This window comes from Prosopis cineraria, unplaced genomic scaffold, assembly GCF_029017545.1.
Source record: "Prosopis cineraria cultivar Desert tree isolate PC_DT_omini unplaced genomic scaffold, ASM2901754v1 PC1, whole genome shotgun sequence".
Classification (NCBI taxonomy): Eukaryota; Viridiplantae; Streptophyta; class Magnoliopsida; order Fabales; family Fabaceae; genus Prosopis; species Prosopis cineraria.
The window spans coordinates 456,172-480,966 of record NW_026555332.1 but is presented as its reverse complement, the minus strand read 5'-3'; the positions used below and the strand labels follow the sequence as shown (position 1 = coordinate 480,966).

The 24,795-nt window shown below is 36.3% G+C and overlaps 3 protein-coding genes across 4 annotated transcripts; 1 reads left to right on the top strand and 2 right to left on the bottom strand.

Moving 5' to 3' along the window:
• Positions 1-255: 255 nt before the first annotated feature.
• LOC129311048 (granule-bound starch synthase 2, chloroplastic/amyloplastic) lies at positions 256-7,380 on the bottom strand. The gene is made up of 8 exons (XM_054953004.1): positions 6,754-7,380; positions 5,623-6,193; positions 4,999-5,063; positions 4,486-4,563; positions 3,878-3,988; positions 3,555-3,599; positions 2,649-2,822; positions 256-1,508 (listed from the first exon to the last, which is right to left on the bottom strand). The coding sequence occupies exons 1-8, from the start codon at positions 7,114-7,116 to the stop codon at positions 552-554; spliced, it is 2,364 nt and encodes a 787-aa protein (XP_054808979.1). The 5' UTR covers positions 7,117-7,380; the 3' UTR covers positions 256-551.
• A 136-nt stretch (positions 7,381-7,516) lies between these two features.
• On the top strand, positions 7,517-11,038 carry LOC129311054 (ATP-dependent zinc metalloprotease FTSH 6, chloroplastic). Its single transcript, XM_054953016.1, has 4 exons — positions 7,517-8,981; positions 9,095-9,635; positions 10,003-10,316; positions 10,412-11,038. Exons 1-4 carry the CDS (start codon positions 8,389-8,391, stop codon positions 10,992-10,994), a joined length of 2,031 nt encoding a protein of 676 aa, XP_054808991.1. The 5' UTR covers positions 7,517-8,388; the 3' UTR covers positions 10,995-11,038.
• Positions 11,039-12,231: 1,193 nt separating this feature from the next.
• On the bottom strand, positions 12,232-17,132 carry LOC129311061 (protein NDL1-like). Of its 2 annotated transcripts, none has more exons than XM_054953028.1 (11): positions 16,948-17,132; positions 14,920-15,019; positions 14,641-14,738; positions 14,449-14,537; positions 14,093-14,153; positions 13,919-14,005; positions 13,763-13,840; positions 13,603-13,659; positions 13,393-13,448; positions 13,145-13,280; positions 12,232-12,887 (listed from the first exon to the last, which is right to left on the bottom strand). In XM_054953028.1, the coding sequence occupies exons 1-11, from the start codon at positions 17,005-17,007 to the stop codon at positions 12,666-12,668; spliced, it is 1,044 nt and encodes a 347-aa protein (XP_054809003.1). In that variant the 5' UTR covers positions 17,008-17,132; the 3' UTR covers positions 12,232-12,665. The 2 variants fall into 2 exon arrangements, with proteins under 2 accessions (XP_054809003.1, XP_054809009.1); XM_054953034.1 differs by lacking the exon at positions 16,948-17,132 and adding an exon at positions 16,091-16,927.
• Between the last annotated feature and the right edge of the window lie 7,663 nt (positions 17,133-24,795).

Sequence of the window (24,795 nt, the reverse complement as noted above, 5' to 3'; positions counted from 1 at the left end):
CGAAAGCTTAAGCGTCATTTTGTAATTTTATGAGAGAATATATCTGGCAACTGCTATTGCAGCGTAGTGTATTGCAATGTTCCCTGAATCTTGCTGAATTATAATCTGACTAGTTTGACAGTATTTTAAGCCTCACCATCCTGGTGTTAAGAAACCTGCGTCCACTGTCCACATCACTATACCTATTTCATGGAACTGGAAGGTTATTAAACTTCCACAAGTATTGGCCAAAATTCGAAGATGACTAAATCAAGATAAAATAATGAAAAATGAACTTGATGAAATCATTAAAAATGGGCATGAGACACAAAAGTGATATAAAGAACTGTGTTTCATTATCCGAGTTACAGCAGAAAATTTTGGCGTTCAGGAATAGCATCCTGAGGGCTATAACTGCAACTGATTGGAGAAATTCTTCAGAAATATGTACCTGGAAGCCTGGTCGGTTTCTTTGACAGAATCGCAACCCTAAAACCACTCAAGCATGATTGAACTCTTCATTGATTCCTAGCGCTAGATGGAGGATGCAAAAGATTCAAGTCACTGAAGGTTCACCATTGGTATTTGGCAGCAACAATGACTTCCTCATACTGCTGAGCAGCGTTGTCCCAGCTAAGATCTTGGGCCATCCCTCGTCTCTGAAGCCCTTCCCAGCTCTTTTTGTACTCCCTGTAGGTCAACAAGCAGTTCCCTAATGCATTTATCAACTTATTTGAATCTGCACTGTCAAATGTCCATCCAAGGCCTGTCTCTTTAAATGGATCAAAAGGCTGAACAGTATCTCTCAGTCCACCAACAGCATGCACTACAGGAACAGTTCCATAACTCATAGCATATAGCTGGTTCAACCCGCATGGCTCAAATCTTGAAGGCATGAGCAATATGTCTGCACCTGCAGTTATCCTGTGAGCCATCTTCACGGAAAAACCAACCCATCCCCTAATCTTGTCATGGTGCTGGCATTCAAATTGCCTAAGCATTTGTTCTAGGTCAGACCTCCCAGTGCCCAACATGATTAATTGAACATTTTGGCCCACCATCCAGGGAACTGCTTCAGCGATGACATCAACACCTTTCTGGTGATCTAATCTTCCAATGAAACAAATTAACGGGATATCCTCACGAACAGGCAAACCAAGCTCCTTTTGCAGGGCAGCTTTGCACTGAGACTTGCCAGGCTGCAGCGTCTCAAGGGAGTAGTTAGTGTAGCCATCGGATTTCAGATGAACATCAAACTGAGGGTTCCAATCTTTGTTATCAATACCATTCACTATACCTTTCAACTTCCAGTCATTCTCATTTATGATTCCATTCAAACCCCAACCACCTTCAGAAGTTTTAAGCTCCCATGCATATCCATGACTAACAGTAACCACACGGTCAGCAGTCGTTAAACCAGCTGCAAAGATATTGGAGTGATCACCTCCAACGGGATCGTATAATTTGAAGAGGTCTATGTAGTGTTCAGGTAAATCCATATATGAGAAATCATCAACTGGACCACGGCCCTGCACAGAAAATAGTTGTGTGAATACTCCTTTACAACCGAGAGAAGGCCATTAAAACTCTGATCAATGAGATTTTAAAATAAGATTGAGTCTGCCTCCACTGACAGGAGTCTCGACAGAGATTTGCTTTAAAACTCAAAAGTATTACGATAAAATAAATTCTGATGAGTAAAATTGTTTGATTTCTGCTAAACATTTGCAGTAATGAGAGCGGAGCCCTTTTCTTGATCGTTACATTCTAAGGTTTGAGAAGGATATTCTAGCATCCACTTTCAATAGCCTCGTGATGCTAAAGATACTCAGGATGATTATGGGTGATTTTGTCTGGCGCAAAATGAAAACTAATTAGCAGCAGGACATTGCATACTCAATGCTCAATTATGGGACCTTTATCATCAGATGAAGGGGATACATTCAAACATTTGGCAATTCCCTCCAGTCAATCACAATAATTTGAATCACAGTTATAAGATTTGAGGTTGGAGCAACATTTCGGAGCATAGATGAACTTTCTCACAAGTGCAATAATCAATTTTTATCCTTGTTTGCCAATGTTTTATTTCCCGATAATCCTAATTCTGGGGTTTAGGGGTGCATAGATTGGATTGAGTGGCAGATCTGCTGCAATTTCTCCCTTTCATGTACTCGTGCCTTCTACCAAAAATTAGCAAGCAATTAGAGGACGGTTAACTCCGATTTTCTTCATGACCTATCGAGATTAGCCATAGACCTGAATGTAAAGATTATTGATGGCCCACATCCTAGCATTTTTTTTCCATTTTTTTATTTGCACAATTACAAGCTTGTATTTGACCTTGAGATAAAAGGTGGCCTCGGAATGCTGATCAATGTTAGATATATCAAAGACAAGATTTTGTTATGTCTATCTATCCACTTTTTTTTTTTTTTTTTACTTCCATGATTTACGCTAAGGAAGCTCACAACATATACTCTACTGAGAAAATTAATAATATAAGTCTCTATACATGTCATAGAAATTACCAAGTATGTCTATCTAGTTCAATTAAAAAAGTACACCAGATGTGCTGGATAAAATTATAAAACTCTAGTTGCTCTCTTCTTCACTGCATAAAACAAACAAAAACAATATTAAAATCATTAACAAGACAGAAAGGTCACCTGGTGAGCTATGTTATGAATCACAAGAACAGATCTTGTATACTTCATCAAACCAAGGTCACGATAATATGCCTTAAGATAAACTGGCAGCAAAGCAGTATGCCAATCATTTGCTATGAAGACCAAATTTCCATCTCCATAACAAACACCACCGCATGGAACATACCAAGGAACCTGAAAATTATTTACTGTCATCACTCTAGTCATCAGTATGAAAAGTCAACTGATATATAATTTGATAAGAAATTATCTAATATTAGCTTTGACTTTTGCTAAGTGTAATTTTGACAAACCACTTAAACCATTCTGATCCGTGAGAAAATCCAGTTAACATAATTTTTAAGATGCATCCATCTTTGCAGGCGGGATCATTTTCCTTCAACAAATGCTTACCTTAAGCATTTGCTTGGGGACCAGATCATAGTGCTCCTGATGAAGGTACATCATATATTTCCAGAATTTTCAGTGTTGACATTCATATGAAATCAATGGTAAGTTCAATGGGCCAGAGAAACAGTTTCTAGCAAATTTGTGCGTAACATATCCTTCTGGGGATAATAGAATAGTCAAGGCAGTAGTCAAAATTAAGATGGAAAGAATAAATGTTGTAGTTATTGGAAGTTTAACATGACAGGGCATGCATTATGACATGTTAAGTGTCACCGAACAACTAATTTATTAGAGCCAAATATTATTTCATATATTTCCCATTGTAATGTAGAGTTATGAGATCAGGACAGACTATTTATGATCCACAATCTGAATATCCAAGTTTGTTTGTTTTTTTTTTAACAGACGTGAAGTATTACACATAATTCACTATGAGACACATTAGATACAATAAGTGTTATAACTAAGTGACCCGTTTATGATTGATTTAATCATATAGCCACTGATTTCATGTACCTCAACTGCTGCCTTGCAAAACAGCACCATGCGTTTTAGAACATCCTGTTCCATTAAAGGACAATAGTCAAAAGAAATGCTAAGTGCGCAAAAAATTACAATGGGGTAACTGAGCAGTTATCAATTTACGAATGCAATGAGTTACTGGGAGAACAAAAGATTAGAATAGCATAGTATTCTGGTTATCCCTGTCAGAATCAATAAAAGAGAACACGCAGTTCAGAAAGGGAGAAGATGATCAGTTAACTTATAAAATATGACAAACCAAAAAGTTTCTTAATTATAGATCCACAACATAGAAAAAAATATGTTTGTTACATTACCAATCGGTTTCCTCCGTAGATATTATTCTCTATATGGCGAAACATAGGACTGTCAATAAACACAAAGTCTACACCATCAACATATGTCTGGAAATATCTTACTTCTACATCCTGAAAGTGAACATGTTGGAAGGTCAAGTCACCATCAATTTTAATGTAATTTTTTATTAAAAATAGGGAGAATTACATTTAGGTCCCTCACAATATAATTAAATACCACAAGGTTCATTGACAACTAAAATGGTTGTCATTCTTTTATGCTCAATTATCAATGGACTTCATAGTATTTAAGAGAAATTTTTAAATAGACCCGGTGTGCCAAGTCATCTATAGTCCATCTAATAAAATTGCACCAATTCAATTAATCTTATGTGTCATTATTTTGAATAGTTTTTTGTAATAGAATGCCTATTTAATTTTTTTTCCTTTATCTCTCTCTTATAATTAATGTCATAATTAATTTATACTTAATGCCATTTGAATATTATGTTTTTATTGGATGGACCATAGATGATGTGATACACCGGATCCATTTAAGAATTTCTAAGTATTTAATTGTGTTGCGGGAAACTTGAGTGTAGTTCTCCCTAAAAAAATATGATACGTACCTGGCCATCTACTTTGTACCTTCTGATTACTCCTGTATCTTGGGCTTCAGCATAATTACCATAACGAGGAACCACAACCTAAGAGGGAGACCAGAGATGTGGATCAAGAAATGAGAAAATGGACATACACAATAGTAAAGCATTATTTTTCTGATAATATGAGCCATTAAATATTATCATGCATTGATAATTTGATCTGTTATATGGTACTCAAAACATTGGATAGAGACAAAAATAATTCTAAAGTTAACATAAAACCCCAAGCTTCTATAAGAAAAGAGATACTGATATCAAATTTCAGCATTATAACGTGTTTTGGGAAGATGAAATAACGAAAGATGAAATCAGCAATAAACATCAAAAAGATGTAAGAAGAATATGCTCCACCATCCATTTGACAAGTAATTACAAAGTTTACAAGGTTCAACATTGAGCTAGCATATAAACTCTCATCCCTTGACACGATTTAAAAAAAAAAAAAACAGTTCATTAGGTAAAGGAATAAATAATTACCATGACTCTGTGCCCACGCCGTGCCAAAGCTTTTGGTAATGACCCAGCAACATCTCCAAGCCCACCTATGATTTCATGCGCAAGTCTTAAGATTGCTTTTTTTTTTTTTGGGTTGTTGGGGGGTGGGGTGGGGGAGCAGATACAGAAGGGAAATAAGACTTAAGACATAACAAATGATTTGCAACAGAGTTCCAGGGATTCATTTGATTGTAGAAGTAGCAGCCGCCTGTGACATGCATACGCCTGGTTATACAGCCATATTAGGCTACTGTAGTAGCATGGATTTGCAGTGACAAATATATGAAGTCTAAATGAAAAATCTCACAGTATCTGTTTTCCTTTTGTTTATACTTCAAATTCTCAAACACCCCAGAAAAACATGAAGGTTTAAAAAGATTACAATTAACACGTAGATTTTCCAAATCTTTATTTTCCCCTTTCTCTAGTAATTGAATAGGTTGGCTGGAAATTTGACTTACAATTTTCAACTAACTCCGTGGGTTTAGCCCATATGGCAATTAAACAATTAACTTCATTCTTACACGTGACTTTCAATCAAGCAATGTAAAGCTCAGAAATTCCAACAAGGAAAACCTTCTCTAGACATGATGAAAGATGGAATACCTGTTTTTGACCAGGGAAAGCATTCTGCTGCTACCAATATGACATTCATGACGTTGGCCCCAGCCAAAGGTATAGATTTTTCACCTTCACTCTCAACAATGTCAGCTTCAGTAGTGGCCCTTTGTAAACTTGGCTCCGTCAAGCCATCCTGATTTTTGACTTTCAAAGGGGAAGTTCCAGTGCTATTTGCAAGATAGGTTGGCAGGGTATCTGGAGTAACTGTCTCATATTTACCATCTTTCAATTTTTCATTAACACGTAACTTGGAGGGAGCCTTTTCAGGAGGTGAGATGTTATCCTTTTCCTCCTGACCTTTATCAAAACCTTGATAAATGCCTACAGCTGAGGCTTCTGGTAACTCCTCTTCACTTGAATGGATATAATTGCTTGAAGGCATACCACCATTTTGGTATTCAACAGCCTTGTCTCTGCTGACAAGAGCTTTTTGAGGATTTGAGTTATTTGACAGAGAATTGTCATCAGTAAGTTCATAAGAAATATTGCCATCCTTTCGTGGTTCAAAAATGTTTTCCTTGTTCATAGAAGAAAACAGTTTCTTTCTCTCAGCAATCTGTAATGGACAAGAAAGGCCAAATAAGATCATCATAACAGTGCTTAGAGTGAGAGAGAGAGAGAGAGAGATAGAGAGATCAAAGAAAGCTGACACAGAAATAGAGCTGTAACTTGCATTAACTGCATAAACATAATGAAGAAACTTCATAACTTCTTAGTCTGGTAAAAGAATCCCCAAATTGACCTTATAAATCAAGTTCAGATCAGTGATTCATATCATGTAACCAGTCTACATCATGGCCCATTTTGATTGCATAATTATGATACAATGAATGCATCGCTGTTCAATGACGACCGTAAAAACCGGATGAACAGAAAAATGCCGCAGCTACAGCATGAAAGTAATTTGCCCGAGACTTAGCAAACAACATTCGATTACAGAGTGATGCATATTAGCGATCGCTTAACTTCCCCAAGGAAATGTGTTCATCATTAAACAGTTTGATTTCGTGTATATTAACAAACCGATCAACATACTGCTCGGGCTAAATCATTCAGCCTATCTGAAGAAATTAACACACATGCAAAACACATTGTAGTGCGTAGGTAGAACAATACCCGCTGAAGAAGATCCCTCTGCATAGCAAGAACCTTCTTGCTCTTTTCAATGGTGCTCAGAAGCACTTCATCTGTCCCTCCGTCGTCCTGACTCGTTCCTGTACTCTTCCCTATAGCCCGTACGTCTTTCGTCCGCCATAGCAGACCCCTACTGCGCCCATTGACCAGCCTTCCATAGTTCAGTCTTGCACTCTCCGAACGCCCAAAACCCGAAGCACTTGAGTTGCTGAATTCAGCAGACTTGCCGGGCCGATAAACGAATAATGGAAATTTAAGAGGACGATTAATTTTAGTTTGAAGTAGCATGGAAGTGTTGGCACTAGGTTCAACAACAAATGGGAATGACCCAACGGATGATGCCATGGAGCCGGAGTTGGGCGAATCACCCAGAGTCGGCGAGCTCAGCAGAAGCAGTCGTTGGAACTGAGAAATGAAAGAGACCCCAAGCGAAGATGGAGTTGAGGAATTTTGGTAGTGGAGAAGGAGTAGGTGTATGGATTATAGAAAGAAGAAATACGAGGAGAGGGCGTGGGCGGGACCCACGGAAGGAAAAATCATGGAGGGGTTTGAGGTGGAAAATGGGAAAACGAGAGAGGACAGATTTAGCCGGCCACGGCGAAATTGGGAAGAGGCCTGCATCCACCGTGAGAGTATGGACGGGCATGAATTGGATTGAGCACATGACGGGAATGAACGGGTCGGGACCACACTGGTGTGTGCGTGTCTTAAATTTCCCCCTTTCTATGATCTCTCTTTTGGACTTTTAGGCATGCAAATTGCAAAGCTTATCCCCATCCTTTGTCAACTTCTCTTAGCTCCCCAATAAAACGACCACTATTTCGTGGGCAGTGTCACCAGTCACCACGAATGTTGTTTCAATGAGTTTTCTTTTTAATTTTTGCTTAGCGTTCGAGTGAGTTTTTAGGGCACGTGAGCAGGTGCTTTGAGCCGTTTCACCGAATCCAAAGTACAAAAGGCAAAGGAAGAGGAGTTGAATGCAAAAGTCCCCTCCCCAATTGCTACAGTCAAAAGCCTCCGTACAAAGGTCTCCTCTGAGGCTCTGACACTTGGCCCCGGGGTTTCCTCTCCTCGTATTCCCGAAAACAGGATCAGCCTTTGGCAAATAAAATTAAAGAAAATGCACTCTCTTTGTGTATATTTTATACGAGTACTACATATGTTATAACGCAGCGTCCATTACTCCTGTAGTTTTCAGTTTAGAATATGCCCCTTCTTCGTTTCAACTAAATTAACGCTTCATTTTAGTTATTAACGAGTGCATCCTCGATCAAAATTACAACACTGCCACTCCAAACAACCGTCAAAAAAAAAAATCTCCAGGTTAACATTAAACACCCGCTCCATGTTCCTCCACGTGTGTGGTCCTCAGTGTGTCAATCAATGTCAACTACACATGCATGATTTTCCACTTCCAACACTGGAAAACTCTAAAACGGGACAAAAGCAGGGGAAAGTACGAATCTAGACCCTTCTTGAACTGCACCAAAAACAAAGCACTAGAAGCCTCCTGTCCTATTCCTCTTGTACTATATTATAACCAAACTCTCTCCTTTCTTGCATGACAATTTTCGCTCCGCTTCTAATACTCAAATCTCGCACTTTGAGAAAACTCTAATGTCGTCCTCTCTCTCTCTCCCTATTGCACCCCCTCTAATCTGCAAGTCTCGAGACTCGTCGAAGGATCATCATGCTTATGCCTGCATCCCAAAATGGAATAACAAAGAGAGTCCACATTCACAAGCTGGAATTTTAGACCTGAAACTTAGCAGGAGAAAGCTTCTGCTTTACACTAGTGCTCTGGGACTGTGCAAGCCTGCAAGGGCAGAGCCAGAGAGCCCAAACGCTTCCAGTTCAAGCAGAATGACATACTCCAGATTCTTGAAGTACTTGGACGAAGATGATGTGAGGAAGGTGGACCTCTTCGAAAACGGCACGGTGGCGATCGCCGAGATATACAATGCAGGCTTGGACAAAATTCAGAGAGTGAAAGTCCAGTTGCCGGCCGGTGGACCGCCTGTGGAGTTACTGAGAAAAATGGAAGAGAGGAACGTGGACTTGGCGGCTCATCCCGTGGAACTGAATTGGTGGCCGGCGGCACTTGATTTGTTATCCAACTTTGGATTTCCTTTGATATTGCTCGCATCCCTGTTCTTCAGGACATCAACCAATAATCCTGCAGGCCCCAACTTGCCCTTTGGACTTTCAAGGTATTACCTACATTCTACATTCTACCACGGAACGTAAGGAACATGTAATGAATAAAAATATTATTCTAAATGAGGGGAACGTGGGAATTTAATTGGTTGTAGATTACGTGCAGGAGCAAAGCAAAATTTGAGATGGAACCAAACACGGGGGTAACATTTGATGACGTAGCTGGGATTGATGAAGCTAAACAAGACTTTCAAGAGATCGTCGAGTTTCTAAAAACGCCAGAGAAGTTTTCTGCGGTTGGTGCAAAGATTCCAAAAGGGGTCCTCCTAGTGGGGCCGCCTGGGACGGGGAAGACATTGTTGGCTAAGGCCATAGCAGGCGAAGCTGGAGTGCCTTTCTTCTCTGTATCAGGCTCAGAGTTCATTGAGGTGTTTGTGGGGATTGGGGCTTCACGGGTCAGAGATTTGTTCAACAAGGCAAAAGCCAATTCTCCTTGTTTGTTGTTCATTGATGAGATTGATGCTGTGGGGAGGCAGAGAGGCACAGGCATTGGAGGCGGCAACGATGAAAGAGAACAAACACTTAACCAGTTGCTCACTGAAATGGATGGCTTCACTGGCAACACTGGGGTCATAGTTATCGCTGCTACCAATCGACCTGAAATTCTCGATTCTGCATTGCTCAGACCTGGCAGGTTTGACAGGCAGGTATGTTTCTTTAGTTACGTATTGAATTGAGGTCCAGTACTTTGATTGCATTTGTTTGCACTCCTTGTTTGTAAGCACTAAAGGGGGGAAAAACCTTTCTTTTATATTTGACTTAATTATACAGAATGTGGGAGGCTCATGCAAGATTAAGTATATGTCAGCAAAAAGGTTAAAAGAGTTAAATTCTTGTCAGCAAAATTAACTCCTTCGGTGGTGACAGCTCATGATCCTTGTGATTACATGGACTAATAGCGTTGCACAGGAAAAGGCTAGGAACAACGAAATAAAATTGTAGGGACTAAAAATGACCTGCTAGTGTATCATTCCCAGTTTAATATTTTGAATGATTTTGGGAGCGGTGGAATAGGTGAGCGTTGGATTGCCAGATATAAGAGGGAGGGAAGAAATATTGGAAGTTCACAGCAACAACAAGAAGCTAGACACGGACGTGAGTCTCAGTGTGATTGCGATGCGTACTCCAGGGTTCAGTGGTGCAGACTTGGCAAACCTGATGAACGAAGCTGCCATTCTTGCTGGAAGGAGGGGCAAGCAAAAGATCAGCATGAAGGAGATTGATGACTCCATAGACCGTATTGTGGCTGGCATGGAAGGAACCAAGATGACTGACGGCAAGAACAAGATTCTCGTGGCTTACCACGAAGTTGGTCACGCTCTCTGTGCGTAAGTGCATAAATCAAATCAAATTCCATCCTTATCGTCTCCAACAAGAGAATGAATACTCATCACGATTCACGAGCCTATATTATAATGTACAGGACATTGACACAAGGTCATGACCCGGTGCAAAAGGTGACTTTGATTCCAAGAGGACAAGCCAGAGGGTTAACGTGGTACATGCCAGGTGAAGATCCAGCTCTGATCTCTAAGCAACAATTGCTGGCAAGAATAGTTGCAGGCCTAGCAGGTAGAGCAGCAGAGGAAGTCATATTTGGTGAATCAGAAGTGACCACGGGTGCGGCTGGGGACTTGCAACAAGTCACCCAAATAGCAAGACGGATGGTGACAACGTATGGGATGTCAGAGATAGGACCGTGGGCTTTGACTGATCCTGCAGTGAGAAGTGGTGACGTGGTGCTGAGGATGATGGCTAGGAACTCAATGTCAGAGAAATTAGCAGAGGACATTGATGGCTGTGTGAAGCAGATAATAGAGACAGCGTATGAGATTGCTAAGGATCACATAAGGAAGAACCGTGAGGCCATTGATGAATTAGTGGATGTGCTGATGGAGAAGGAGACTCTCGCGGGTGACGAATTCAGGGCCATCTTATCTGAATTTACAAACCTTCCTTCCCTTCACATAGATAAAACCCCTTTCCGCCAAATGATTGGAGCTTAAACTTGAGTGTATAAGGATTTAGATTTTATATATTTATGTCGTTGAAATTTAAATTAATAGTGTTAAATTTATATTTCATTAAAAATTAATGAATGAATAAATTTATATTAATCACTGATATGAATTTTAACAATTTAGATGATATAAATACTTAATATCTATAGTTATTAAATTCAAATATGGAGTTTATAACTTGCTTATACATGTGCAATCGTCAAAACATAATAGACACGAACACAGAATTCGACATCAAGTTTTTTGTAGCTAGAAACATGGATTACGCATACATGTGCATTCTGCCTCTATAGAGATGTAGAGTCTTGAATCTCATCATAATGTAACAATGTATTGTGTTCAAAACAAAATCATTAAATTATAAAATCTATTAAGTTTACTTGTAAGTTATTTCAAAACTGATATAATTAACTGTTAAAAAAGATGAAATCACACGTAAGTCTAAAATAAGGTCGTGTATCAAAAAACCACGCGATTGCATCATAACTCCAAACTTATTCAATTGTAAATTACAATATTTCAATTGTAAATTCATGAGAACTGCTTGTGCATATGAAAGAATAATGACATTTTTTAGCTTGTTTACAAAAGGTACTCAGAATTTCCAACAGGAAGGGTGTCCTATACTCATGAGAGTATTTTTTTTATACTCCCTCCTTTAAAAAAAATACAAAACTTTTTTTTTTCAAAAATAATCCTAATAAATAAATCACTTTATATTTATTTTAAAATAAAACACTTTAATAAATAAGAGTATATATAAAAATATAATGTTAATTTAAAAATAATCAACTACTTTGTTAGGGTAAAATTTAATTTATAATACTTTATATTTTTAAATAAAAGGAGAATATCATAAATTATAAGATATAAATTATGAAATACAAGAATTGAAACCACAAAAATTAAACTTATTGATAGCCAAGTAAGTAGTAATTCAGCATCAATTTAATATCAAAGGGATCAAAGGGATTATCACGTGGATCATTTAATTTCGATTCCTTCCAAACATGAAAAATGAGTAATTCACAAGGCATATTGCATTAAATTTTAGGTCAACTTCACCATGGCAAAACAGAGTGGCACTATTGACATGGCAATTACGAGATTCTGTGTGTAATACATAGACTAATTTGAAATGCTGGCGGATGCACATGTCCATTTTTATTATGAGCTGTCAGCAACATAGCAAAAGCAGCATGAAGCATCCAAAACAAGCAACTGAGAAATCAAAGCGACAGCTGTGGCCGTGCATCAATTTAAAAAGACGAGATTCCGATCATGGCATCATGGAAAGCATGTCTCTCTCTCTCTCTCTCTCTCTCTCCCTCTCTCTACCCTTTCGGCGGCCACTGATTGCTCGTCACCTTGTATACATTTTGAGTTCGCCGGTCAATTAAAGAGACAACTCAATGATTCCTTTATGACTAAACACAAATGAATGAATACAAGTCTACCTTCGGACCCCAAAAAAAAAAACATACAAGTCTCCCTATTTGTTTTTTTTTTTAATCAACATACAAGTCTCCCTATATTCAGATATATTTCCAATAATTCCCGAGTCCCCTTTATATCTACAATCCTCCAGCTTTTGAGCCTTTTCTCTACCCTTTTAAAGAACCAAAATAAGGGATTTAAATTGCAAAAGTCAGCCGATCAAACTTGTAGAGAAACCCTTGTCTTTATAGGCTTTAGTTTCAATCCCATGCTTTCTGGAGAAAGAAGCTGTGGCGAAATGCATGACGGGCTGAGCGGACTCCGAGGGCTCCCGCTGACCTGGCACGGCCTATACAACCCATACCCCATGAAAAAGTACTCCAAGGGAATCAGCATCGCATGTGGCTGTTCCTCTGTCACCATTGAACCACAAGCTTGGACCTGCAGAATCAACCAAAGTCTCAAACCAAATACTATCAAATTTCACGTACTAACCTAGGCCGGGCCATGCTGCCTTGTATTATCTTTCTCTCTCTCACACAGTTTTTTAGTCATCCAACTGTTGCAGTTATAAACAAGCAATTGTCTTGAAATAAGGCTGTTCATAAGTATGTTAACCCATTAAGCAACTTCTAAACCTGATTAGAGAAGTTTATACATGTCATGTACATCCTTGCACATTACTTTACACCTCATACCTCCACTAGGGCACTGTATCTCCTATCGAGTTTTGAGGTCATGTACAGAGCCTCAGAATGAAAAGGAGAGCTATCCCCGACAAAAATAAGTGTACGGCATCTTAGCCCCTTCAGTCCTTTTGTAATGTCAGGCCTCCTGCAAAGTGAAGAAACAAAGTGGAAACACATAAATATGCCAACTCACTAAGAGGACAAGACACAAACAAACAAATTTGAAGTTAATGAAGCAATTCTTCAGCATAAATTACCCATTAATTGCATGAAGAAACCGCAAGACATTAGTGCTCTTTCTCTCATCCAGCAACTAAAAACAAAGCATCAAAAGTATTCAAAACCAAAACGATGTGAGGCTAGTCCTCCTGCCCCCCCTTTTTAAAAATAAAAGTGGAGAGAGGAAAAGCAATCAGATATCAGCGACAGGGCATATAGAGCAAATAAAGAATTAGCTTATTACTGACTTTTCTGCAAGCTTGAACGATCTCTGATTCTGGAATTTCAGCATTACCACGGACTTCCTGTAAGTCCCCAAAGAAAAGCACATCAAGTATTGAATAAAATACAAAATGATGGGGAAAGAGAAAGACTTGAAAAAGGGCTAAAATTCTGGGAACACAATACCTTGCTAAAGTACCGCTGGAGCAAACACTCCTTCAGCAAACTACACATGCCATAGAAATATAGCAAATTCGATATGACCTAAAATTACATTTGATATTAGGTGCCGTAACTAAATTTTAAAACACACGAAAAGGTCAGAAGGTCTAGAAAAGGAACCTTGTTGTAAAACCATTCAGTCCAAGAAGGCGCTTTGCACAAAGGAGATACAAGTATTAAACCAAGAACACGTTCCCTGTACTTCATCTGTAATAAATTATCAAAGAACAAATCTATTAAACAAGATTTACTTCATATAGAAACCTCCATTCATCATTTACATAAGGTACATACTGCAAATAGAGTAAGGATATATGCACCAGCCGTTACCCCCATGCACATCACTGCACCGAGCCTGAACAAGGAAATAGGTTGTAGCATTAGTAAATTAGTAATTATTAGTAATTAGTAAATAGTTAAATACAGGGAAACACTCTATTTGAATCAATATATGTCAGCTGCCCTTCTCCCTCTTGATCTAAGGGCCACTGACAAGCTGAGAGAAGTACAGTTAGAGATTGCTTTTCATATTATTTGAGTACAAGAACAAGAAGCTTTATTTGAGTGTTCAAAACAAATGGAAGTGTTCTTACTTACAAAAACATCCAGTTTAAATTTAAGCAACTGTATGATCATCGTATTGTAATTACCCAAAATAGTTGAGAATCTCAACAATTTGATCAACTAAGTCATCTGCAGAAGGCACTGGATCATCAGGACAAATTGCTGCAGCTCCCAACTGCAAGAACTCTTGTGGAAGTTCCAGAGGAGGCATTATGTAAATAATACTATTCAGTCAAGAATGCAATAAATAACACATTCAAATCAATCAACTTACAGACCTCATGCCCTGGAGGACTTATATGATATATGCAGAAGTTATGAAGCAACAAAGAAGCTGCCTCAGGGCAGAAAAACAATCCTTGGAAACATGACATATCTGCCCCAAGACAAAGACAATTAAAAATTTTCAGATTAAAACAAGAGAAAAACATGCACATATGAAATTGTTAATGTAACATAAGAACAATATAAACAAGTTTTAGAACATCGCAAGGAATAAAAGCTGAATGTTGACATTTCAGAAAAAGAAGCAATGAAAATGAGAAAATAGCACTTACGATTTAGTGCTAAATCTGGATAAGTGATGAGAGCTGGCTTGTCCCAATCCCCATAGACAATGACAGACACAGAGCCACAACCAGTTTGAATATGATGTTCCTGAAGTAAGAAAATACAAAAACAAGTGTAACACAAACAAAGCCAAAATCGAGAGAGAGAGAGGGCAGAGAAGTCAAAGCTTTAACTTTGGAAATGAAAAGGAACCTTCCCCTCAAGAAAATCATAATATATAATTCTTATGCAGTCCATGATAAAGAATTTTGTAATCATGTCTGGTTTGGTTGGAAGGTCAACCTCAAATCAAACTAACCAAACTGGCAAACTGGATCAAACTGGTTTAATTTGGTTCCAATCCCAAAAAAAATATTTACATAGATTATTTGATGTTTTGGGGGATGAAACTGAACCATGTGAAGTGAAAAGATATCATGTATAAATATAAATGCTAAAACACAGCCACATATTTGTCTTAAAATGTAAAGCAGGAACTGTTATTAAATCTACCGTCACTATTAGACATTGCAAAGGTCGGAGACTTTTAGCAATGTACTTCTGTTAATACAATTTCTGTGATTTTGATTGTTACTATTGGAGACTGCCTTTCGAATTTGGTTATCCAAGAATTAACAAGGCGGCATTGGAGGACTTGAAACATTATGAATTTCAGTTTGGAACCAAACTAAACTGAGAAAGGTGGTTGATCTCTGGTGGTTTCATTAGGATCTTTGGTTTGGTTTCAAATATCTTTGAAATGGGAAAAAAAAAAAAAAAACCTTCAATTTGATTAATGGAGTAACACTTATAATTCCAACTTGTGCAAAAGACTATGTATTCCCTGACATGCTCCCCGTTTGCCCCTACTCCTTTTGAACAACTCAAACTTACAAGTGACAGCATGCTAATATCACTTTTGGAAAAGAAAAAAGAAAAAGTGCTACCAGATTCCAATCAATATATCCTCTGGAAAGAAAACAAGAACAGGGATATGAACAAAAGGCATGGAATCACATATTCATAAAAGGAGTAGAATGACTTATCTGATCTAATAACCAATATGTAACATGTAAATAAATTTGATGCGTTTACAATACTCGGTGGTACATTGATGAGATATAGAGGAAGATATACAAAAAAAGATATAGTAAGGTTTGTATTGTATGCTTGCCATACATTAAGTAAAGGATCCAATTCCTTTAAAATCAAGAGTGCCAAATGTGAAACAGAATGATAGGCCTCCCCTGAAAACACAAAAAAGAGAGCAGGCAGAAGAAAAAAGAGGAAGAAACTCAAAACAAAAACATAAGTGGTAGGAGGGGGTAGTTAAAAATCCTCCATCACTCAAAATGCATATAATTTTACACACAACAAATTCAGATCTTCCAAGATCCACATAAAAATATTTCTTTTTCTAAAAAAGGTCCCAGAGACAACATAAGATGACTGGAAATCAACCTGAACAAAAGATGTCCATGAAATTGTAAATACCTGTTATATGAAAGTAATAAACTTCAAAAAATAACAGGACGAATCATGGAAAGAACCCAAAAACCAACAATATTTGGTTGACAGAAGGACAAAGAGGAGGTAATAAATAATGTGCAGATCCATATATTGCTATGTCCAAAGATTCACAATACGAAAGGCTTGGCTGGGGAAATAAATGAAAAGGAAGAACAGAAAGAAAGGAACTGAGCAAATAAATCCACCTCAAAATTAGTTTTTAATTATTTCTCCACAAAGGAATACGCAAGTGAAACGGTTACTGCTCTTGTTCCACCCCCAAATTCGATCCCAATACAAGATATATAATCATGAATATTCAGTAATGCAAAATGGCAATGAGGCAAACTGTTGACTTCCAATTAAGTTTACAACATATATTGTCCAACAAATTCACATGGTTCTATCCGAAAATTAAAATGCAGCTCAAAAAATTGCTACTGAAATTGATCCATTTTTAAGCTTCATCCTTCAAACCCAAACCATAAGAGCAACGAAACGATCGTAAAGGGAAGCAAGAGGGGAACCTTTCCGCCGAGATAGATCTTCTCCATATCAACCGAAACGGAATCATTTGCCTCTGCCATGGCCGAAGCTCTGTGTGTCCGGAAGCTCCCAAACCTCTCTCCCTCTCTCTCCCTCTCTCTCCCCCCTCTCTCCCTTCTCTACCCTCTCTCTTCCTTGCTCCCCCGTTGCGCCAGGTTGAAGAAATATAGGCCCCTGGTATAATGGCTTATATACAAAGCGATTATTTCTCGCTTTCCTTTGAACTTCTCTCGCTCTTTTCTAGTCTTGTGTAATTTTTTTCAAAAAGATGGAGAAATCAGCAAACAACTGGATAATTATAATTTTAATCGACCAATGTCGAAATACACACCAATTTATCATGTAATCACTAATCAGTATGGGATCCTTACATTAGTCTAAAGTAACTTAGAGTGCTACTTGTAATTGTAATATGCAAATGGGTTGCCTTCCTAAATTTTTTATATTTTATATATTAGTGAATTATTATAAAATGTAAATATTATATTATATAAAGTTTTAAAAAAATAAGCCCATTCATAATTTGTAAATAGCATGATTTACTAGATATATTATGTTTTTTAGTGCTTTAGGAATGATACTAATACTAATAAAAAAGCATATAAATTTACTTTAAATAAATATCTTTTTTTGCCAACAAGTTTTAAATCAATATCTACATAGGTAAGATAATAAAATAAGCAATGTTTTTATAATAAACCATTCAATATTTAGTACTACTTCCTCCCTTCTAAATTATAAAATACTTTTAAATAAATTTTCACATACCAATAAAATTAATTAAATACACTTTATAACCTTACTTTTTTAAGACAAAAATATAAATTTTTAAAAATACCTTTCATTTAATGCTCCATTAATAAACGAATATTGAAGAGAGAGAATACATTAGAAAAATACTATTGAAAAAATATCATTAATGAAACTTTATTTTTATCAAAGTATCTTATATTTTAAAATATTAAATCTTCTCTAAAAATATTTTATAATTTGGGTCAGAGAGAGCATGAGCATTAACTAATTCATGCCATTTGCTGAAAACTGCATGCACCATCACTAAAATTGCAAACATCATCAATATCATGGATACTAAATATGAAATTTATTAAAAACCACTTTATTCATTTAAAAAAAAGTATAAATAATATGTCTTCTTTTTTATGCAATTCATTTTTTTTATTTTTTTTAAAAAAATTTCACATATTTCATCAGCATAACTTTTTTTATTCATTCAATTTTGTTTACGCATTTCAATGGATTTTAAATATAAGAAGAAATTGATATGACCAAATTAAATTATAATTCTTTTCATGGGAAAACATATCCAATTTTATCAATTTTGCTTTGCACTTGTGTATAGTGTTCAAATCGATGTTATTTGTTTTTTAAAGTTTATATTTTTATAATAAAGTTGAATATATTTTTATAAATGATTGTAAAAAAAAAAAAAGGTAGAGTTTAGCATAGTTTAAATAAATAAAATTTTGGCAAGTGGCATCCAACCTGCCACTTTGGTCAGATTTTAAACGCGGCCAGCGACGTCGTTTGATAATTGCAATGGGGATCACGCTATCATTGATATTAGTTTGACTAAGACTGTATTGGTATTTCATGAAACGTGTACACGTGTCATTGGCAATCAATGTGACCTTCTTTTTTCCCTTGCTTTTTTCTTTTTTGGTCTCTCAGGTTTAAACATTTGTAATGGACAGAAATGCACATTTTAGAGATGGACCGGTCAGATGAGGGACCTTAGAAGTTAAAAAATGTCTGGTTGCTTGCCTTTCATTTGACTCCAATCATTAATCACGCCCCTCTAACAATCTCTTTTTTTGCTGAGTGCTTATTCATTTCTCAATACTTTTCATATTTCACCAAATTATTTTTTTTTATTATATGAAGAAAGTTCTATTGAAAATATCATCAGAGATTAAAAATAAACATATATGTTTAATAAGAATTCAATTTAGATTCATTATGTTGTAAGAGATAATTTTTATTATGAATTATGAATCTAATATCAAAAAAACCTTCCAAGATCAATGAGAATTATAAGTGAGAAGAACTATCCTCCAATGATCTGTTGATATGAATTATTTTTTTAAACTTGTATGATTTACCAAATCATGTTTCATCACATTAATATATCACCAACAAATGATATAATAATAAAAAAGGCACCATCATGAAGTCTAATTTGATGGCACCCTTTGCTTTTAGCCTAATTAATTGGTTGCACTTGGCCCAAAAAAAATTTTGTTTGCAAAGAAAATGCTAATGTAAAATTGGATCGAAAAGATGAGAAGGTGGATGGATATACAAAATTAAAGTCATATACTCTTTTTATTTTAAATTATAAAATATTTTTAAATAAAATTTTATATATTAATAAATTTTATTAAATACACCTAATAATTTTTTTAAAATAAAAATATAAACTTTTAAAAATACTTATCTTTTAATATATTGAAAAGAGAAGGGATGAAAATTAATTTTAAAAATAAAAAAATAATATTAAATATAATATATTTAATGAAACTTTAATTTATTTAAAATATTTTATATTTTAAAATAAAATTTTTTAAAAAATATTTTATAATTTAAAATGAAGGATGATTTTTTTTTTTTCCTGTTTGACGGGTTTTATCAATCGATGTGACTTTTTACCTCAATGGTCAATTCCCTTTTTGACATCGATGTATATGTAGCTGTGACAAATACTTTTGTTCTTACGTTGTTTTCTATGTAGTTTCTTCCTTTAAATATCTGAAATGACACAATTTATTATAATCATTTAATTTAATAAAACCAACCTATAATTTGCTCCTTTTCTACTTAAAGTCGTCGACAGCGATACGCAAACCACGACTGCATTGCATTTGATATATGCTATATCAACTTAATTACAATGACACAACAATATTAAAAAGCAGTTATAACGAGATTTAAATTATTCTCTACTTGTTGCTTTCTTTTTGCAAAACTGAAAATTATTCAATAGTCTCTCAATTATGATTTCCAGGCATAAGTTTTCATTTGTGTCTGAAAATAATTATTGTGCGCTCACATCAAATTTGAAAATTACATGATAAAAGCATGCGATACCAACAATATTCTCACGTTAACAGGGAGGGCATTGCCGCATAGGCATAGCATTAGTTTCGTTGAAAATTTCCTTGCAGTCGCCTACATATTATTATTAATACAATGCTTATTGTTATGTCACCATTATAAATTAATTTTAGATTATATAATAAGTGGCAAGTTGCATATTTCTTCCTTTTCGGTAATCATTCCAAAATAGAATAAAATAATTATTGAATTTTTAGTCATGCATATATTATTGCGTGTCAATTTCAATTCTTCTTTTAAGTAATGATAATTTATTTGGTTCGTAAAAGGAAGATGATATACAGTAGAAATAAATTACTTTCATATAATTATCAATCACAACATTAATGACATGCACGTTTAATGCGATTTAACTTGAATTATATAAAAAGCAACGCAACTGGAAGATGCTTTTCCCTCAAAAATAGAAAAAGAAAGAAAGATTGCAATATGGTAAGATGTATTTGAAGAAAAAGATTCATCCAAATCCAAATATTAATTGGACATTCAAGGATCCTATAGAACACTTGGTTCGAAATACTTGTCACAAATTAAAGATTTGATATTTTTCACACACACACACACACCCAGAGCACAAGTATTGAAGAAACCGATCTCTTGATAAAAGATAGTTGGTATCCCCCCTAAAATGAATTGGGTTTGGCCTGATGTATATTGTCAAACTTTCAATCAATCGCCGGTTTGATAGAAAACTCTCGAGTAATTACATTAGGAGATTCATGAGGAAGCGTGGTGCCACTAATGTAATCAGGACAAAGTAGAGTACTATTCTTCACCGTCTCAAGATTTGTTGGAATGATGGATTTTGGAACGTGATGAATGCTAGCTATTGATAACAGTTATTTACTGTGCAAGAGGTCGATTGACTTGGATCAACAGTAATTAATATCTTCTGTTTCGTTCTCCATGTAATTCTATGGCCTGGCCATAACCTTCTTAAAGAAGAAGCAGCAGAAAATGTTTTATGATATTACTTGAATGCTTGAGGAGGATGCCATCTTTTGTCCATGACAAATTGTTGGGGGGTATTGCTAGTAAGTCAGTTGTTTATAATGTTATTGGTAGTAAGACAATAGGCACTGTCAGAAGGATCCCAGTTACCTCTGGACGAAGAAAAGACTGATCTGGCCGGTTCAATGTGAAATCTATGTTAAATCTGTATATCTCTATTCATATATAACTGAATATGATAGAATGAAGTAATTCATGCGTACCTGAAGAATCCATGAGTGTTAGAGAAATCTCGATTACCTCGAGTATAGGCAGGTATACAACCCACAGTTCCACTGAGCCTTCAGAGAGTTTAGAGATAATGGAAGTAGAAGAATGAGTCGTGTGTTTGTGGTTATTGACTGATCGATTTATATAGATCAGATATGTAATCATCTTATCAAATAATTAATAATTATATTATCTATTATCTTTGACTCAGTTAGTTAAAAAATAGAAAATAACTTATGGCTATTAGGTTGTGAGTTGGGCCTCTACCCATTGGGCTCATTTGTGTGGTCCACCTATCACGGTCCACACAAGATCATAAAGACCAAAATATTGGGCCTATTAATTAATGCTAATTCATAAATAATATTCCAACAATCTCCCACTTGGATTGCATTAATTAAGCAAGTTGTACAAACAAGTCACAAACAAAATTTAGAAAATGAAACTCCATAAAATCACTGAATCTTATGGGAAAACAAGTGATATGATATCTCATTATCTGAATAAAATATGTAATTTTATTTCAAACACAGCTCAGTAAGATACCAACATAAATCTCTGATTCTTATGAGGAAACAAGTGACATGCATAGCGTACCACAACAGAATCATTGAATCCTATGCGGATACAAATGATATAGATGCATCTAATTGAACTGAACATAACTCACAAAAAAAAAAGCCTAAAGAAAAATTGCAACATAAAAGATTCTCAAAACGCCCACTAAACCAGGGCATCAAAGGAATTCACAATACCCATACAAGTTACATGATTTTGAAAAACTTCTACAGGTAAGCCCTTAGTCAACGGATCTGCGAGCATCTGCGTGCTAGGAATGTGTACCACACGGGTTTGAGACTCAACAATTTTCTCTTTTACAAACATAAGTTTGATATCAAAATGCTTTGTACGGCTGGAATTTCTATGATTATTAGCATAGTATACTGCAGATTTGTTATCGCAAAAAATGGTTAGAGGACGTGATATTGACTCAACTAAGCGCATGCCAGATATCAACTTCCTCAGCCATATAGCGTGACGTGTAGTCTCAAAACAAACAATATACTCAGCTTCCATGATTGAAACTGCCGTAAGTGTTTGTTTCACACTTTTTCAAGAGACAGCTCCTCCAGACAACATGAAAATGTAGCCGGTCGTGGATTTACGATCATTTAGGTAAGAAGCAAAATCTAAATCTGAAAAGCCAACAATTTCAAGATCTTCTGATCCCTTAAAGTCATAATCAGAATACCCAACAACCTCAAAAGAATTTGACCTTCTGTAAGTCAACATATGATTCTTTATACCTTGAAGATACCTCATAATTTTCTTAGCAGCCTTCCAATGATTCGAACCTGGATCATTTAAGTATCGACCTAGCACTCCAATGGCAAAGGCTATAGCTGGTCGAGTACACACTTGAACATACATAAGGCTGCCGACAGCAGAAGCGTATGATATCTTTCTCATTTCAACGCTCTTCTACAGCTCACCTTTCTATACAGGAGCAGGTGAAGGAGAACATGAATCTATTCTGAATCTCTTAAGTACCCGCTCAATATAAGTGGCATGTGATAAACCAAGAATACCACGAGATCTATCACGATGAATCTGTATCCCAAGAACAAAGAAGGCTTCACCCATGTCCTTCATATCAAAATGGCAAGACAATAGGCGCTTTATCTCATTGAGAAAATTTATTGAATTACTGGCTAACAAGATATCATCAACATAGAGAACAAGAATGGCAAAATTGCTCCCATCAAACTTTTGATAGATGCACTGATCTGAGACATTCTCAACAAAATCGAGCGAGGTAATAACTTCATCAAATTTTAGATACCACTGCCTAGAGGCCTGTTTTAGCCCATAGATAGATCTCTTTAATATGCACACTAGATGTTCTTTACTGGATTCAACAAAACCATCAGGTTGTGTCATATAGACTTCTTCATACAAATCGCCATTCCAGAATGCAGTCTTGACATCCATCTAGTGAAGATCAAGATCAAGCTATGCAATTAAAGTCATTACCACTCTAAAAGTATCTTTGGTGGATACCAGAGAGAAGGTTTCTGTGTAATCAATACCTTCTTTCTGGTTGTAGCCCTTAACTACAAGTCTGGCTTTATATCTATCAATTTCACCTCTAGCTCCTCATTTTGTTTTAAAGACCTACTTGCAACCCACTAGTTTAAAACCCTTTAGTAGCTCTACAAGCTCTTATTCTTGATTGTGGTACATAGAGGCAATTTCTTCACTCAGAAATAGCCTCTTGGTAAGATATTGGGTCTAAATTATCAACAACATCTGAATCAAATTCCTGCAGATATACCATGTAATCATCTGGAATAGCAAACCTACGAACCCTATGGGATCGTCTTGGTTCAACAACCAGATCCCTATCACCTTCTAAAGGTGGTTCATCTTGAGCTTTATCCTGATCCACGGCATTATTTATGTCAACATGAGGGGTTGTCAAGATAGGCATAGGCAAAATGCTACTTTCATCATGTAAAGTAATATGCCTAGGCACAGAGCTCCCACTGTCTAAGGCATCTTCAAAGAAATAAGCTCGGTCAGATTCAATTACCCTAGTAATGTGATTTGGACAATAGAATATGTACCCACGAGATTTGATGCAATAGCCAATAAAGAAACCATCAACAGTTTTAATATCAAGCTTCATCTATTGTGGATTGTAAGGTTTTACCTGTGCTTTACAACCCCAAACTCGCATATGTTTTAGTGCAGGAGCCCTTCTAAAATATAACTCATATGGAGTCTTTGGAACTGACTTGCTAGGAACTTGATTCAAAATGTAAACAGCAGTTTTAAGTGCATTACCCCACAAGAATTCCGGCAGTGAAGAGTGACTGATCATGCTTCTAACCATTTTCATGGGAGTATGATTTCGCCTTTCTGCAACCCCATTTTGTTGTGGGGTCCCAGGCATAGTATACTGAGTTTCAATGCCATGCTCTTGAAGGTACAAAGCAAATGGCCCAGGGTTCTTGCCAGTCTCAGTATATCTCTCATAAAATTCTCCTCCTCTATCAGATCTCACACACTTGATCAACTTGCCAAATTTTAATTCGACTGTTGCTTTAAAGGTCTTGAATGCATTAAGGGACTCACCCTTTTCACGCAAGAGTTCAATCCATCCATGATGAGAGTAATCATCTGTGAAGGTGATGAAATATTTGAAACCACCTATAGCCGGAGGTATGATAGGTCCACAGATATCAGTATGGATTAGGTCTAAAGTGTTTTCAGACCTCTTTGCCCCTTTGGTTCTAGCTCTAGCAGGGAATTTTCCCTTTATGCAGTCAACACAAGTCTCAAAATCTGAGAAATCAAGGTCTTGTAAGACACCTTACTTGGTCATGCGCTCCAATCTCTCTCTAGAGATATGACCTAAACGATGATGCCATAACATAGAGAAATTATCATTGGGCCTTTGACGTTTATGCCCA

Excerpts from the sequence above, each read along its gene's own strand:
- LOC129311054 (XM_054953016.1), top strand. The coding sequence starts at position 8,389 with ATGTCGTCCTCTCTCTCTCTCCCTATTGCACCCCCTCTAATCTGCAAG. Across the intron at positions 8,982-9,094 it reads TTGCCCTTTGGACTTTCAAG|GAGCAAAGCAAAATTTGAGA; the intron begins GTATTACCTACA and ends GATTACGTGCAG. Across the intron at positions 9,636-10,002 it reads CTGGCAGGTTTGACAGGCAG|GTGAGCGTTGGATTGCCAGA; the intron begins GTATGTTTCTTT and ends GCGGTGGAATAG.
- LOC129311048 (XM_054953004.1), bottom strand. The coding sequence starts at position 7,116 with ATGGCATCATCCGTTGGGTCATTCCCATTTGTTGTTGAACCTAGTGCC. Across the intron at positions 3,989-4,485 it reads GGTACAAAGTAGATGGCCAG|GATGTAGAAGTAAGATATTT; the intron begins GTACGTATCATA and ends GTTCACTTTCAG. Across the intron at positions 2,823-3,554 it reads TTTGCAAGGCAGCAGTTGAG|GTTCCTTGGTATGTTCCATG; the intron begins GTACATGAAATC and ends AATAATTTTCAG.
- LOC129311061 (XM_054953028.1), bottom strand. The coding sequence starts at position 17,007 with ATGGCAGAGGCAAATGATTCCGTTTCGGTTGATATGGAGAAGATCTAT. Across the intron at positions 15,020-16,947 it reads AGATCTATCTCGGCGGAAAG|GAACATCATATTCAAACTGG; the intron begins GTTCCCCTCTTG and ends TTCTTACTTCAG. Across the intron at positions 13,660-13,762 it reads TCCAGCGGTACTTTAGCAAG|GAAGTCCGTGGTAATGCTGA; the intron begins GTATTGTGTTCC and ends GGGGACTTACAG.